Raw genomic sequence first — 15,370 nt, 5'->3', positions numbered from 1 at the left:
ACATTCAGCAGGCCATGGTAAGTCATGGACACAGGAAACCCTTCCTCCAATAGACCACATGACTGATGATGTGCACATTCTATTTTCTCCTCTACAGCCTATTGACATGGCGACCAGCTGGTCAGGAAGAGGAGGCTGGTGATGGGAAACATATGGTGGGCAAACAATACATTTATGAAGCTTCAGACAGTCAAATTAAAGCTTTTGAGCCTGACTATAGACACACATGAGTATATGGCAGTGATTTGACTTTTGAAAATAAATATCTTGCCGTTTGTTCGTGTCATGAGTTGTTTTCTCTCACAAACATACTACAGGATGTAGATTTTGACACCCAATCCCAGAGCAGCTATGACAGAGCCCTGTCAGAGAGAGGAGGTCAGAGCCAAATGTCCACTGCCAGCGATGAGACCTGGAAGGGTAAACCCCATGCCAGTATGCAACGAATTACAGAAACCTTTTGACCTTCTCACCTCAATTCACATTTCTATCTTTATACATACCTCATCCTCCTCCTTGTCGTGTTCCACATTTGACCTCAGTCTCTCGTGGGTTCCTATCTGTCTTCCTGATGCCGCTGTACTCTGTGTCTGTGGTAGGAGTGTCAGACCAGAAGCTGTTTGCTGGACTGCTCATCAAGTGTGTGGTGCAGCTGGAGCTGATCCAGACCATTGACAACATTGTCTTCTACCCGGCAACCAGCAAGAAGGAAGATGCCGAAAATATGGCTTCTGCACAGGTTTGTCATAATGGAGCTAAACTACAATGGCTCGAAACTGAAGTCATGACCCTTATTCACATTTAATCAGGGCTTTTATGCATCAACTTAGTAGAGTGTTTTGGGAGATTGACCTAGACTCTGTGCTGTCTCTCCCAGAGGGATGCTCTGGAGGAGGCTGCAGAGGAAGGGGACCCTGGGCAGGGGGAGCAGGGCATGTACAGACACCTCTCCTCCCAGCACCTTTTCAAGCTGCTGGACTGCTTGCTGGAGTCACACACCTTTGCCAGAGATTTCAACTCTAACAACGAGCAGAGGACTGCACTCTGGAGAGCAGGTGCATTCAACTGTCTGTGTGTCTGGTGTGTTCAGATCTGTCATGTGAGATACAGGATTCTCTTGTTATCTCTGTGGTATCTACTTTCATATGTCTGTCTGGCTGTCTGCCTCTCTCTGTGTCTCAGGATTTAAGGGGAAGTCGAAGCCCAATCTGCTAAAGCAGGAGACCAGTAGCCTGGCCTGTAGCCTGCGTATTCTGTTCCGCATGTACTGTGACCGGCAGCTCCAGGACTCCTGGCCTGACATCCAGACACGACTGCTGCTGTGAGTGTCCTAGAGAGGGAAAGACAGTGGGAGGGATCATGTTGTGAAAGGTCTTTACAATTGTAAAGCGACTTTGGGTCCTTGAGAAGCACTATATAAAGACCATGTATTATTATTGTTAAATATGTAAAAGTTGGGGCCTCCCGGTTGGCGCAGCGGTCAATGGAGGTCCATGGGGCGACGCACAATTGGCCTAGCGTCGTCCGGGTTAGGGAGGGTTTGGCCGGTAAGGGATATCCTTGTCTCATCGCGCACTAGCGACTCCTGTGGCGGGCCGGGCGCAGTGCACGATGACCAGGTCGCTAGGTGTACGGTGTTTCCTCCGAGACATTGGTGCGGCTGGCTTCCGGGTTGGATGCGCGCTGTGTTAAGAAGCAGTGCGGCTTGGTTGGGTTGTGTTTCGGAGGACCCATGGCTCTCGACCTTCGTCTCCCGAGCCCGTACGGGAGTTGTAGCGATGAGACAAGACAGTAACTACTAACAATTGGATACCATGAAATTGGGGAGAAAAAAAATATATATATGTAAAGTTACTTGTGCTACTTGAACAACAAGACTAGCTTGAATGTTAATTTGATTACAACATGTCATCCTTAGTTTTCCTGATTGGCCCATCTGTAATAGGGTCTTCATCAATGGTTTGTGGGGGTGTTCCCCCACTGGCAGTGAGATGTGTGGTAATGTTGGTCCTGTGTGTCCTGTCCTCTCCTCAGCGTGTGCAGCGAGGCCCTGGCCTACTTTATCAGCCTGACCTCTGAGAGCCACAGAGAGGCCTGGACAAGCCTGCTCCTCCTGCTGCTCACCAGGACTCTTCGACTGACCGACATCAAGGCACACACTCATTTATTCACAAGTTACAAACTAAGGCACATACACATGGACTGAAATATTTGCCCCACAAGATTGATCTGTTTTTTTAAATGGTAATATTACCCTATGAAGACTGTTTGTGAGGGACTGTCTGCAAGCACCATTTCAATGATCTACCCCAAGTCAGTAAAAGCGATGAAAAGAAGACTGTCTGTCCATTTCCCCTGATGTCCAATTGGAGTAACCTAATAGTGAAAATGGTTTGATTATTGAGCTGTAGGACAGCCCTTCATTGGCCTCCTTTCCCCTTAGGCAATGAATTTGACTTCCATAGAGGAAGGAGACAGATTATTTGACAGTTTGTCTGTGTAATGACCTGGGCATGTAAAAGAGGACATCAGATGTGTGCAGGCAGACCAGGGACTGCCCCCGGGGCCTTGGGATACCTCGGCTACATTAAGGATCTCTGAATTAGACTCACGGGTTCAGTGCAGATTTCCCGTATAGGGTGTACAATCAGTTAACCTTAGCATTGTTCTTAATTCTTGAATCATATTCAAGTTGATTTGGGGCAGCAAGTAGCCTAGCAGTTAAGAGCGTTGGACCAGTAACCGAAAGGTTGCTGGTTCGAATCCCCGAGACGACTAGGTGAAAAATCTGTCTGCCCTTGAGCAAGGCACTTAACCCTAATTGCTCCTGTAAGTGCTCTGGATAAGAGTGACTGCTAAATTACTCAAATGTAAATTTGAGTAACAAAAGGAAGGACACTAGCTTAGGTACCAACAAGTTTCTGTGCACATATCAATCAGATATGAACAGGAAGTATGCAGCTTTAGGGGTCATTCTGACTTTGATTAACAAATTTTTCCCCTTTGCAAATCCCACCTACGGGTGTATTACCTGGTCGTATTTAAACAAACAATGTTGACGTTCATCTTTGACCATATTTCAAACAATTCACTCTTTGACATCACATTCCACTCTAAGCTTAATTTGCAAATATCTGTTCGATGCTAAATAGCCTGCTCTTTTCCCCCCTCTTCAGTTCAAGCCTCATGCCTCCTGTTACTACCCGCACCTGTGTGAGATGATGCAGTTTGACCTGATCCCAGAGCTCCGCGCCGTCCTACGCCGTTTCTTCCTCCGCATCGGCTCCGTCTTCCACATCGCTGCTCCTGAGATGGGCCAGCCACGGCCCCCGGCGCCCTAGGAGGGTCTGGAGATGGAATGGGGAGGCTGGTGGGACTCTGAGGTGTATGAGAGCTCCCCTATCAGAAGTAGGGGAGTGTGTAGTGATGCAAGAGATCGAAGCAAAGATTGTTACCCTCAGGGGCAGATGCTTTGAGAGTCATCAGTTCCTGTTTGGAGTGTTGGTGATAAGTTCCGGTGCCCTACTGACTCCCCCTAGAAGCCCCTGCTGGGAGAAAAGCACTGTGACGGGACAGAGCTCTACTAGCTGTTTCTCAACACTCTGACGTTAAATGTCAAATGTAATGGAAAATTAACTACAATTATTTATTGATGCTATTATATATATATATATATATATATATATATATATATATATACATACATACATACATACATACATACATACATACATACATACATACATACATACATACATACATACATACATACATACATACATACATACATACATACATACACACACACACAGTGCATTCAGATAGTATTCAGACCCCTTGACTTTTTCCACATTTTGTGTTCCATCCTTATTCTAAAATGGATTAAATCGTTTTTCCCCCTCATCCATCGACACACAATAATACCCCATAATGATATAGCAAAGAGGTTTTTAGAAATTTTTGCAAATGTATTAAAAATATTTTTTTTAACTGATCACATTTACATAAGTATTCAGACCCTTTACTCAGTACTTTGTTGAATCTTCTTGGGTATGATGCTACAAGCTTGGCACACCTGTATCCTCTCAAATTCAGTCAGGTTGGATGAGGAGCGTTGCTGCACAGCATTTTCAGTTCTCCAGAGATGTCGGATCAGGTTCAAGTCCGTGCTCTGGCTGGGCCACTCAAGGACATTCTGAGACTTGTCCCGAAGCCACTCCTGCGTTGTCTTGGCTGTGTGCTAAGAGTTGTTGTCCTGTTGGAAGGTGAACATTTGCCCAAGTCTGAGGTCCTGAGCACTCTGGAGCAGGTTTTCATCAAGGATCTCTCTGGACTTTGCTCCGTTCAACTTTCCCTCAATCCTGACTAGTCTCCCAGGCCCTGCCTCTGAAAAGCATCTCCACAGCAAGATTTTTTATTTTTTTTATCCTTTATTTAACTAGACAAGTCAGTTAAGAACAAATTCTTATTTTCAATGACGGCCTAGGAGCAGTGGGTTTAACTGCCTGTTCAAGGGAAGAACGACAGATTGTACCTTGTCAGCTTGGATTCGAACTTGCAACCTTTCGGTTACTAGTCCAACGCTCTAACCACTATACTACCCTGCCGCCCCGATGCTGCCACCACCATGCTTAGGGATGGTGTCAGGTTTCCTCCAGGTGTGACTTGGCATTCAGGCCAAAGAGTTAAATCTGGGTTTCATCAGACCAGATAATTTTGTTTCTCATGGTGTGAGAGTCTTTAGATGCCTTTTGGCAATCTCCAAACGGGCTGTCATGTGCCTTTTACTGAGAAATGGCTTTCGTCTGGCCACTCTACCATAAAGACCTGATTGGTGGACTGCTACAGAGATGGTTGTCCTTCTGGAAGATTCTCCCATCTCCACAGAGGAACTCTGGAGGTCTGTCAGAGTGACCATCGGGTTCTTGGTCACCTCCCTGGCAAAGGCCCTTCTCCCCAGATTGCTCAGATAGGCCGGGCTGGCCAGATCTAGGAAGAGTCTTGGTGGTTCCAAACTCCTTTCATTTAAGAATGATGGAGGCCACTGTGTTCTTGGGGACCTTCAATGCTGCAGAAATGTTTTTGGTACCCTTCCCCAGATCTGTGCCTCAACACAATCCTGTCTCGGAGCTCTACGGACAATTCCTTTGACCTCATGGCTTGGTTTTTGCTTACATGCACTGTCAACTTTGGGACTTTATATAGACAGGTGTGTGCCTTTCCGAATCATGTCCAATCAATTGAATTTACCACAGGTGGACTCCAATCAAGTTGTAGAAACGGCTCAAGGATGATCAATGGAAACAGGATGCACCTGAGCTCAATTTTGTTTTATTTTTTTATTAATGTGCAAAAATGAGTAAACCTGTTTTCACTTTGTCATTATGGGGTATTGTGTGTAGATTGATATGGAACATTTAAAAAAAAAAATAATAATAATAATAATAATAATAATTTTAGAGTAAGGCTGTAATGTAACAAAATGTTGAAAAAGTCAAGGGGTCTGAATTCTCTCCGAAGGCACTGTGTGTGTGTGTATATATATATATCTATCCTGTACCTGATTTTGTTTGTCCCAGTTGTTGATTTGATTACTTTCTGTTTTTAAGACTGAACAAACATGCATATCCAAATGCTAAAGCAAATAAAGAATAATTACTGAATATGCTGAAAAGTTCACTGGCAGAGAGGCTCATTGGAAACCTGCGTCGATAAGCAAATGATAATACAGTAAAGTATCCTCAGTGTCTCCCATTGTGATGCGCTTGTTGATCTGATCCAAAAATATTGTAACTGATAGGCCTGATACCAAGGCTCATCCCTATTACTGTCCCTTTTCGTTATGTAAAATGTCTTCATTTGATGTTATTGGTGGTTGGTTTTTGGCCTCCTGTGTTATTTGTATTGTAGTACAATCTGTATTGAGCGTCCCCCTCTGGGATGACCATTGATGGGAATGGCTTGCTATGTTCGGGGCTCCACGGGTTCCAGAGAGAGTCCTAATGGATAAGCCCTATGGCTGCACTTGTTGGGTTGTTCCCCTGCCACCATTCCCCATTAATTACATTGTGTGAATCACTATGGCCTGTTTTAACATTCCCTATTTTACTCATTTGTTATTTTATAGTGATTATTACATGCCAGTTTACTTGAGGGTCTTGTTGAAAGGCTACTGCATGTTCTTTTTCACATTTCTTATGTTTTCTCCCCAAACTGAGTATTGGAGGGTTCCAATGTTCTGAGTGCAAAAATTTATGAATTGCTATTTTCTAGATTCTATTGTCCTGTAAAGATCTACAAGGCAAAGCCCATGGTATATAGCAAGGATGAGATTTTATTATCCCATCAAACGGTTCTATTTTTCTATTTTCCCTGTTCTGTTTTACACCTATGGAGTCTGTGTGAACAGAGCCCTCTCATGTATTAACTTTCCAGTACTTTCTCAGCCTGTCAGTGAAAATACACCAGACAGGAGAAAGAATGAAGCAAAACCAAACGTTACTCCTAAACATGTCGGTGTATAGCTATCAACTTTACCATTTGTAGTTTAATACTGTCTACATTTTTTTTTTAAACAAGGATGTATGTAATTATTTGAAATGCATTTAAATATTTTTGAGAAGCATTCCTCCCCCTTCCAACTATGGAATTCTACTTTTCCCTAAAGAATGGGGATCTATATATAAATACACAGTATATGGGAGAAATACAAACTGTAAAATAAATATACATATAAGTGCTATACATATTGTGATGTAATCTTCCAAGCATTTGGTGAAGTATTCAATAAACCTTGAATTCAGATCTATAGCAGCACTTTTGACTTGGGTTGGTTGTTTCAGTGGATGGAAAGTGTGAAATAATCAACTGTTGTAGGTTAGTGTATAGCTTTTTGACAATGCGTTTCTAAAGATGACCAGTGTGGCGCTGTAAATCCCCCAAACGTCTGAATGTGTCGAATGCAATTTGGGGGTAACAAAGGTTACCATGGAAATTTGTAACATCCTTTGTTTGGGGTGTAGCCACAGAAAAATGAACACAATCTATGGTATAGCTACAGTCCATGTTCTGGTACAGCTAAATCTGTATGTTTCATTTACTTCTGTAAAGACTCAAACGTTTATTAAGAAAGAGATGTGCATTCATTTTCATCATGTAAACCCCCAGTATGTTTGGAACCGGTGAGTTGTCTTTTGATTATGAAAATGTTAGGTCGAAGAGGATTGACCCTCTTTTGGTAGGGTGCTAGCTAACGTTAACTTCCTAAACTCCCTACATCTCTATAGCTCGCCAGCTGGCTAGTTTATTCCACACAGGCAGCTTTTCTTGGAGTTGGATGAAGTAGGCATCATTCAATGTCTATGGGCAGAACAGCTATCTAGTAATGTCAGCTTTAGCCAGCTAACCTAGCCCAATACATTTAACAGTAATGTTAGTTAACAAAAAATGCATAGCAAGCTTGCCAGAACAGCAGATCCCGATCTGCTTGCTTACAGCAGCACTAGGGTCAGACAGTCTTCCTCTAAATGACAAAACGGTCTTAATCTAGTACAATCTTCTCGGTGTAACAGTTGGGATAATTTGGAGTACAGCGCATTTTTCATCCCTGGATTGAGGTACGTTTTCCAAGCCATATCTCATGCCAGTTCGGTGATGTCGGCCGTGCAGCATTTACGGTGATATAGCATCTGCACAAGTCAGGGCATTCATACTTCTTGCGCTTCACAGAACAGAGATGTTGTCAAGGAAGTGAGTTTGTTTATACAGAACCTCCTGCCCCCATCTACCATCAATCAATCACGACATTGCAGAGCTATATTGGAACCCTCCACATTTTTCCAGAATTTGGGTGATGCAGTATGGTGCTCAATTTTGCCTCTGCATGTCTCAGGAGGCTCTGCAAGTGCTTCACACCATCCATACAGCACCTCCAACCACATTTTCAGATCAAGCATAAATTGGCTCTTAATCTACATGGGAAGCCTGTCAGACCCTAGTGCAGTTGTAAGCAAGCGGGTCAGATCTGCTGGTTAGCTAGCCAGTCAGTCTGCGAGTGCTCCTCTTGCTCCAGCAGAAATGTCGGATATGATCCTATTTGCTGATGTTTGGATTTCGTTTTGGACTTTGTGCCAACAATTCAAGTTTCTACAGTAAGCGTTTCGTATTGGTTAGCTAATCAGGTTGAATGTGCGGCTTTTAGTAGCTAACGTTACCTCCTAGCTAGCTTGTATGAGAAAATGTTTACGTCAGCTAAAGAACCACTGCACTACTAGGTAGCCATTCTTATCAAATTAAATGGGAAAGACGTTAACTAGCTAGTCAGAGGAAATATGACATGTATATTACAAGCTTAGCTAAGCGAGCTAAACTAGCTAGCTACATTCCCTTAGGTCTTATGCAAAGAATTTGTGAATTTAGACCAGTTTCAGTAGCAAAAATAGACATTTCTGGTGCAAATCACAAGCCCAAGATAGTCATACAAGATGACTAGCGACGAATTATAGCTGGGACATTTAAAATTATTAGGTTAAATCGGCATATTGCAAATGTAGCCAACTACCTTTTATGTTAAAATGGTAAATACCATAGCCAATGTTACCCAACAAGCCATATTCCTGTGGGTGTGTGCAGTTGTTAAAAGGTCTCCGACATAAGTGTTGATTGGTGGAAAATGGGGATTGGCTGCGTTTACACAATTCTGATCTTTAAACCACTAATTGTTTGTTTGACCAATCACATCAGATATTTTCACAAAATATATTTTCACAGATCAGATTGTTCAAAAGACCAATTAGTGGGGAAAAAATATCAGAATCGGGCTGCCTGTTTAAACGCAGCCTTAGTTACGTATTGGATTGAGAAGTCTGGGCGCACACACGAGATTCACGACAGATAGATACTCATACCACATCGAAATAGTTCATTTCCCTTCTCGGATTTTGACAGAAGGACTGGTACAATAGGATTTTTTAAAGCAGCTCAGTGAAGTGTTGCCGTTGAAGATATTCCACTTTTGGTGTAGGTAGGTAAGATAACAATGTCCGTTGTAGACCGCCTTGACTCCCTTGTTTATAACTAGCTACGTGATAATAACATTAGCTCGTTCTGTTATATGTACTGTTAACTGGCTTTTTAATCAACACTTCGCTAAATCAGACGAAAATAAATGGCCAATTTGAAACCTCAATACAAACGAATTACTGTCGTTATGTTTTGATAAAGTTGGAAGGTTACTTTCAGTCAGTCACACATTTTTCAGTATTATTTTCCCTCAAAATTATATGGACGGGCTGTAATTTTATTTTATAAAAGTTATATTAAACGCTCCATGGAATTCTGAGAATTTAGCAACACGTGCTGGTTAGCGGTGGCTTATGTAAAGTTATTACGCTCAATAGTACAGCCAATGCAACAAAGTAACCTACTAACTAGTCATTTATAGTGTTCTTATTTTCGATTTATTCATCTTTGCTTGGAGTTCCCACTTATAAAATAGTCACTTAACGCTCCAGCCGTACTAGATAGTCCAAAATGTCACTATTATTACAATTAGAAAAGGTAAGGTGTGTATGAGGAAAATAGATGCACCTCGTTTCTCCCACGTGCTATTTTGTGACGGGTTAGGGTTCAGGACCATCAGTGGTCTTACTGGCACGAATGCGCAAAGTAATGAAGAAATCAAATGTTTTATGAAGAAATAGGGTATCTACAAACAGGGTTGGTTAGGTTACATTATACATGTAATCTGTTCCAGTCACTAGTTACCTGTTCCAAAATGATCAGTAATGTAATTTTGAGATTACTCAAACTCGGCCAAATAATCGGATTGCTTTCAGTTACTTTTGCATTACTTTCCAGGCATTTTTCTGGGTAAAAAGTGGGTTTAGTTGGTGAATGTGGCAGCCCATTCGCGCTGGATTTTAGAGGCCCCCATTTTGGCGTGTAGAGACATTTCTTAGTATTTAAGACTATTTCCTGCAATTCTACGAATTTTGCCATGGAGCTGAGAGAGAATTTAAGTTTAAAACCCATTTTCTGCAATTCTATTCATTTTGGCTTGGCTAATGCTGTTTTATTTTTTGCAAAAAAATAATAACAAAATCATTGTTTTGGGAATTTCCAATTCTCCCTGACTGTTCAGCTTTTTATTTTGGTGATTGTTAGTTCTCAAAGATTATATTATGAAAAATACATAGGTCCATTATTTTATTTTTTTACATACTTTATATCAGGTTGTAGTCATTAAAATTTTGCACTTTCCATCTTGAAAATTACACTTTGGATTTAGGTGTTCATTGTCAGACAAATCCCTGCTTTACCCATAAAAGGCATTAGAAGAAAACAAAAAGGATCCATTGAATGCATTTGGTGTGTCATCATAGTGGTCTCTGACTTGTCAGGTTCACTCAGGTGGAACAAACTTGAACTTGCACCTTTTTTCGTTAATGTAATTGAGAATTTTTTTCTCACAAACATCTTTTCTGAATTTTAAAGTTCTCCAAGACGTAATCTAGTTTCTGAAGTATCTTTTATCTGAATACAGTAGTTTTGCAGGTGATGTAGCTGTTTAGTTTGTTTGTAATTAGGTTGTATGGAACTGATGACATGTAATCGGTTATTCTCCAACCCTGTCAACAAAAATGTTTTTAATTGTTTTTGTTCTTAGTTTGGGGTTTACTTGTGAAAATAAGTTGAAGTCACTGTTAATACTTATTTCACTACAGGTTACTAAGTAACATTAGGGTAACTGTTATGTGTTCATACTTTGATATATATATATATATATATATATATATATTTATATATATATATATTTATATTACTGGCTATTCTTGCAAATAAGAATGTGTATTAACCTACCTGGTAAAATAAAGATAAATAAATGCAGTTTAAAATAAAGTCTGTAGGAAGTCAGAGCACCATGCCCTGTCACGACCGTTCCAATGCCTTGGGGAAAAGGGATGTTGTCTGTGGGGGCAGGCAGGTAATGACAAACATTGCCATCTGTTTCATCCCCAATTAAAGCGATGCACTTTGACCCCACCTGTCGAGGTCTAAATTTGCCCACTACAGCGCCCCTCCTCCCCAACCCACCTATGCTTATTGTGATGAATTATGTTCATTAAGATCTCCATTGTTCTCTTACCACAGGGTCTGAGCCATTGCACCAGCCTTGTTTTTTTTGTCTTCAAGACGTCCATTTTCTGAATACAAAGAATGACACCGATTTGAAAAACAATACAGAGGCCTGATCTGAAGGGGCGTGTCATTAGCAAGTAAAACCAAGACCCGGGGGCAAAGAAGAAACCCAAGGAAACGAATTATGACTTACAACAACAGAGAACTGGTGGTATACTATATTACCTATAAACTATCACAGAGAGACTACCCCTTCAACCACATTGGGCTCACAGAAGCTCCCAGTCGGACTGAGGGGGGTGAAGGGGGACAGGTGGAAGGGGGGGCGGCAGTCACGACACACCCCAACGGCACAGTGAACGGGACGAGTCCTGGGACTCCACCGCGACAGTCTACCCCCTCTTCCCCTCAGCGGACAATGGGCCTGGACGCAGTGAAGGAGGCATTGCGGGACTCTGCCAACGAGTTTGAGCTGCGTTATGCCAGAGCATTCAGTGACCTGTCCTCCCAGCTGCACATCACGCCGGCCACAGCCTACCAGAGCTTCGAGAACGTGATGGATGAGGTTTTCCGTGACGGTGTGAACTGGGGACGTGTGGTGGGCCTGTTTGCCTTCGGAGGGGCCCTCTGTGTAGAGTGTGTGGACAAGGAGATGAGCCCACTAGTGGGACGGATTGCAGACTGGATGACTGTATACCTGGACAACCACATTCAGCCCTGGATCCAGAGCCAAGGAGGATGGGTGAGTCATGACTGAAAGATGTGTTTTGGGGAAAGGGCAGGGGTTAATTTTAGCTCTCTTTTTTTTAAGCATCAGTTTCAGAGGTCGTTGATAACAGGATCAGATTGTGCACATTAGCACCTGTTGTCTCTGTGTTGCATCATGTCAGTTTGTGTGAGCTGTGTGTATCTGGCGCCTGACCTCTGATATGAGAGGCTGATTTGTCAGCCAAGGAGAACCCAAGGAGAAAGAACCAGAGAGAAGATTGGGGGGGGGGGAGATGTTTGCCTCTGGTCAGCTGGCCATTGATCAGCTTCATTGAGTTTTCAGCTGAATCGAAGTGAGCTCTTATGGCTGAGATCGAAGTCTTCATGGGTGGGATGAAGTATAGGCTTAGGCTAGGCTTTACAGATCACCCTTTGTTTTCCCCTGGTTGTGTTTCACTTTCTCCTCTGTTCTGAGCCAGCTGCCTGCAGATGAAAGCAGTATTTTCTCTTGGGTCAGCTGAGAGAGGGGTTGTCCTGTTCCTGGTGGGTGGGTGTGTTATGGGATGGAAGGAGGACACTGTTAAGGTCAGCTCTTTCTCTTTGTGTGGGCTGACATATGATTGTGTGTGGAATGGGAAGGGGATTTTGAAACAGTCTCAAACGAATGGGTCTTATGAAAACTGACATTTGATTTGGTACATTGTGTGGGTAGGGGCCATCAGATTGGATGGTGTCTTCTGTTGCTTGCAGAGCTGAAATTGATTTTAAATCATTTTAAAACAGGCAGATGACTGACACAGCTCTGCATCTGTCATATTCCGCCATCACACCCAGAAGCACGAGAATAAATGCCTCAAACCACTAGAAGCTTTTAAAGTGAATAGTAACTCATCACTTTCAAGGTCTCTATTTAAACAAAGTCCAGGCTGTGTTAATGTTTGTGCAATTAATGCTGATAAAACACCCAAGCACATGTCCCTTCCTACGCCTGAGCTCTTTCCCCCAAGCACCTTAATGAATCTGGACATTGTTCTTGCTGTCCTCAGGTGTTGAATGTTGCCCTGAGCTGAAGACATGAATGGCCAGAATATTGAATGGAATAGTGTGTTCAGTCAAGCAGATTCAGTCAAGTAGTTTGGTTTCACTTCTCCTTGTGGTGTTGGAATAGCACCTCGGTCAGATGTAATTTCCTCAAGTGTGTAGTTTGGTAGACACACACACGCATCTGAACTTCAGTTTGTTTTGCCTTCAAGCCATACAATACTAAGTGATCACAATGTGCATTCCTCAGACCCATACTCACTCATACTCATACACATACACACATAACATGAAGATAAACAGTATGTTAATGTATCTCGCTTATACAGGGACAGTCACAATTCATCATTCCATACTGGTCACAAAATGCACACACCTCTAAAGTAGCTAAGAGAGATTTGAATTTGTCTGTGGTTTCTATGACATGAAGAGAACAATCACCCACACACACTCGCCTCTGTGAGGAGCACCTGGGACATCCCTGCACTACTGGGGGGGGGGGGAGGGAAAAAAATACCCCATATTTCCCGATAACAAATGCCCACTCATTTACTTATTTCTATCTAACTTATGTGGTTTTTCTCTTGTCACACTAACCTGTTGAACCACCTACACATTCTCTTTGTTCCTGTCCTCAGGAACAAAGAGACACACACACACACACACACAGCTGTTGGCAGCTGTAGGATGTATAGAGAAGCTATTACCCGATTGTGTCATAAGAGAGAGCGGCTAGTCCAGGGGTACTCCAATACTATTTGAGAAGGTCGGTTACCACAAATGTCCCTGCTGACTCCCATTTTATTTTTTTAAATTTTTTTTGTGTAAGATAAGGGAACTAAGAGGAAAGAAAGAGGTTTTGAAAGTGAATGGAAGGAGTCAGTAGATTGAGAAATAAGGACAGGGAGTGAGGTGGAATCCTCATTGAGTGAGAGGGAAACGTGTTAAGCCTTAGACACACCAAGGATACTGACTGCAGAGAGGTACTTAGCACCTCTGCCTGGAGTGTCGGCAGACAACTTTTTGTTCTTCAGATCGTATGCCAATCAGCCTCGTTAAAATACTCCAGACCACAAGTTGGCAGCACCTTAAGAGATTTTTTGCTGGTGCCTGCTGTAGATGGCGAACTAGCAAGCTTGTTGCTAGTTAGCTAGAATTTCTAGTAAGCCCATATTGATACTAGCAGATGGCCACCACTAGATTACTAGTGTAGCTAGCAACATAATTAAATCACAATGGATTTGTTTTTGAATGAAGCAGCTGCCTGTTTCGCTGCCGAGAGTCAATGGAACAGCTAGCGATGTTCTAACTGGCAAATGGAGGCGCAAACCGTTTAGCGAACGTTAGCTAGTAGGGTTGGGCGGTATTCAGATACTGTTTTAGTTCGAACAATTCTGATGAAAAGCAGGTGGATTACACTGGATAAAATGCCCTCTTTCTTACTTGTCACTCCTGTCGGCTCAGTCAAGGTTTTGTGCGCTCTGATTAGCTCAGTCAAGTTGTCAGCCACTGACGAGAAGGGCGATTCAACAAGTAGAAACGGCAAGATCGGGCGGAACGCAGCAGGTATATCTTTTGTTCTAGCAAGAGAACATCAAAAGCTGGGATCGAAGTTGGGACCGAGAGATTGGAAAAACAGCTTCTATCGCAAGGCCATCAGACTGTTAAATATCCATCACTAGCACATTAGAGGCTGCTGCCCTATATACATAGACTTGAAATCACTGGTCACTTTAATAACGAAACAATAGTCACTTTAATAATGTTACATATTTTGCATTAATCATCTCATATATATATATATATATATATATATATATATATACTGTATTCTATTCTACTGTATCTTAGTCTATGCTGCTCTGACATTTCTCGTTCATATATTTATTAATTCTTCATTCCTTTCCTTTACTTGATTTGTGTATTGTTAGATATTACTGCACTGTTGGAGCTAGAAACACAAGCATTTCGCTACACCCGCAATAACATCTGCTATGTAACACGTGTATGTAATGTAGCCAACTGCTATATGACCTGTACAGGAGAGGTGGTGGGGTTGGCGGGTTGTAGGGTGAGAGAATGCCAGAGGGGGTTTGGGTTATTACCAATTATGGGTGAATAGTATCTGGATGTGCTCGGTAAATGCTGTTCTGACCACACTAGCGTAGCACACCCCCCTGCAGGGGTACACCTGAAAGACAGGCCACCATATAGCAAATGAACACCTTTTTGTTTTATTACAGGAAATATATTATGACAATGTGTAGATTAGCTCTAAAATGTGTAAAATGGCACAAGATTATCTATACAACTGCAAATTTCTCTCTGCCCCAGAAAAATTTGCAGTTGTATAGATAATCTTGTGCCATTTTACACATTTTAGAGCTAATCTACACATTGTCATAATATATTTCCTGTAATAAGAAAGTGTTAATTTGCTATATGGGGGCCTGTCTTTCAGGTGTACCCCTGCAGGGGTGTG

General features: G+C 42.3%; 2 protein-coding genes across 5 annotated transcripts in view; both read left to right on the top strand.

Moving 5' to 3' along the window:
* Window positions 1-6,816, top strand: part of LOC129830053 (brefeldin A-inhibited guanine nucleotide-exchange protein 2-like) — a 38,854-nt gene extending 32,038 nt beyond the window's left edge. Inside the window, exons 33-39 of one of the 2 annotated variants that reach the window (XM_055892234.1) lie at window positions 98-155; window positions 318-420; window positions 600-739; window positions 878-1,055; window positions 1,183-1,321; window positions 2,035-2,152; window positions 3,177-6,816. In XM_055892234.1, the coding sequence (XP_055748209.1) occupies window positions 98-155; window positions 318-420; window positions 600-739; window positions 878-1,055; window positions 1,183-1,321; window positions 2,035-2,152; window positions 3,177-3,341 (901 nt within the window). In that variant the 3' untranslated portion in view covers window positions 3,342-6,816. Of the gene's footprint in view, window positions 1-97; window positions 156-317; window positions 436-599; window positions 740-877; window positions 1,056-1,182; window positions 1,322-2,034; window positions 2,153-3,176 lie in introns of both variants that reach the window. The other variant, XM_055892233.1, reaches the window with a different exon arrangement.
* A 1,180-nt stretch (window positions 6,817-7,996) lies between these two features.
* LOC129830054 (bcl-2-like protein 1) overlaps window positions 7,997-15,370 on the top strand; it is a 22,811-nt gene continuing 15,437 nt past the window's right edge. Inside the window, exons 1-2 of one of the 3 annotated variants that reach the window (XM_055892235.1) lie at window positions 7,997-8,150; window positions 11,152-11,881. In XM_055892235.1, coding sequence (XP_055748210.1) covers window positions 11,324-11,881 — 558 coding nt within the window. In that variant the 5' untranslated portion in view covers window positions 7,997-8,150; window positions 11,152-11,323. Of the gene's footprint in view, window positions 8,151-8,581; window positions 9,027-11,151; window positions 11,882-15,370 lie in introns of those variants that run through there. The other 2 variants (XM_055892236.1, XM_055892237.1) reach the window with 2 other exon arrangements.

This window comes from Salvelinus fontinalis, chromosome 31 (assembly GCF_029448725.1).
Source record: "Salvelinus fontinalis isolate EN_2023a chromosome 31, ASM2944872v1, whole genome shotgun sequence".
Lineage (NCBI taxonomy): Eukaryota > Metazoa > Chordata > Actinopteri > Salmoniformes > Salmonidae > Salvelinus > Salvelinus fontinalis.
Note: the sequence above shows the minus strand (reverse complement) of the source record. Positions and strands in the feature narration are given on the sequence as shown.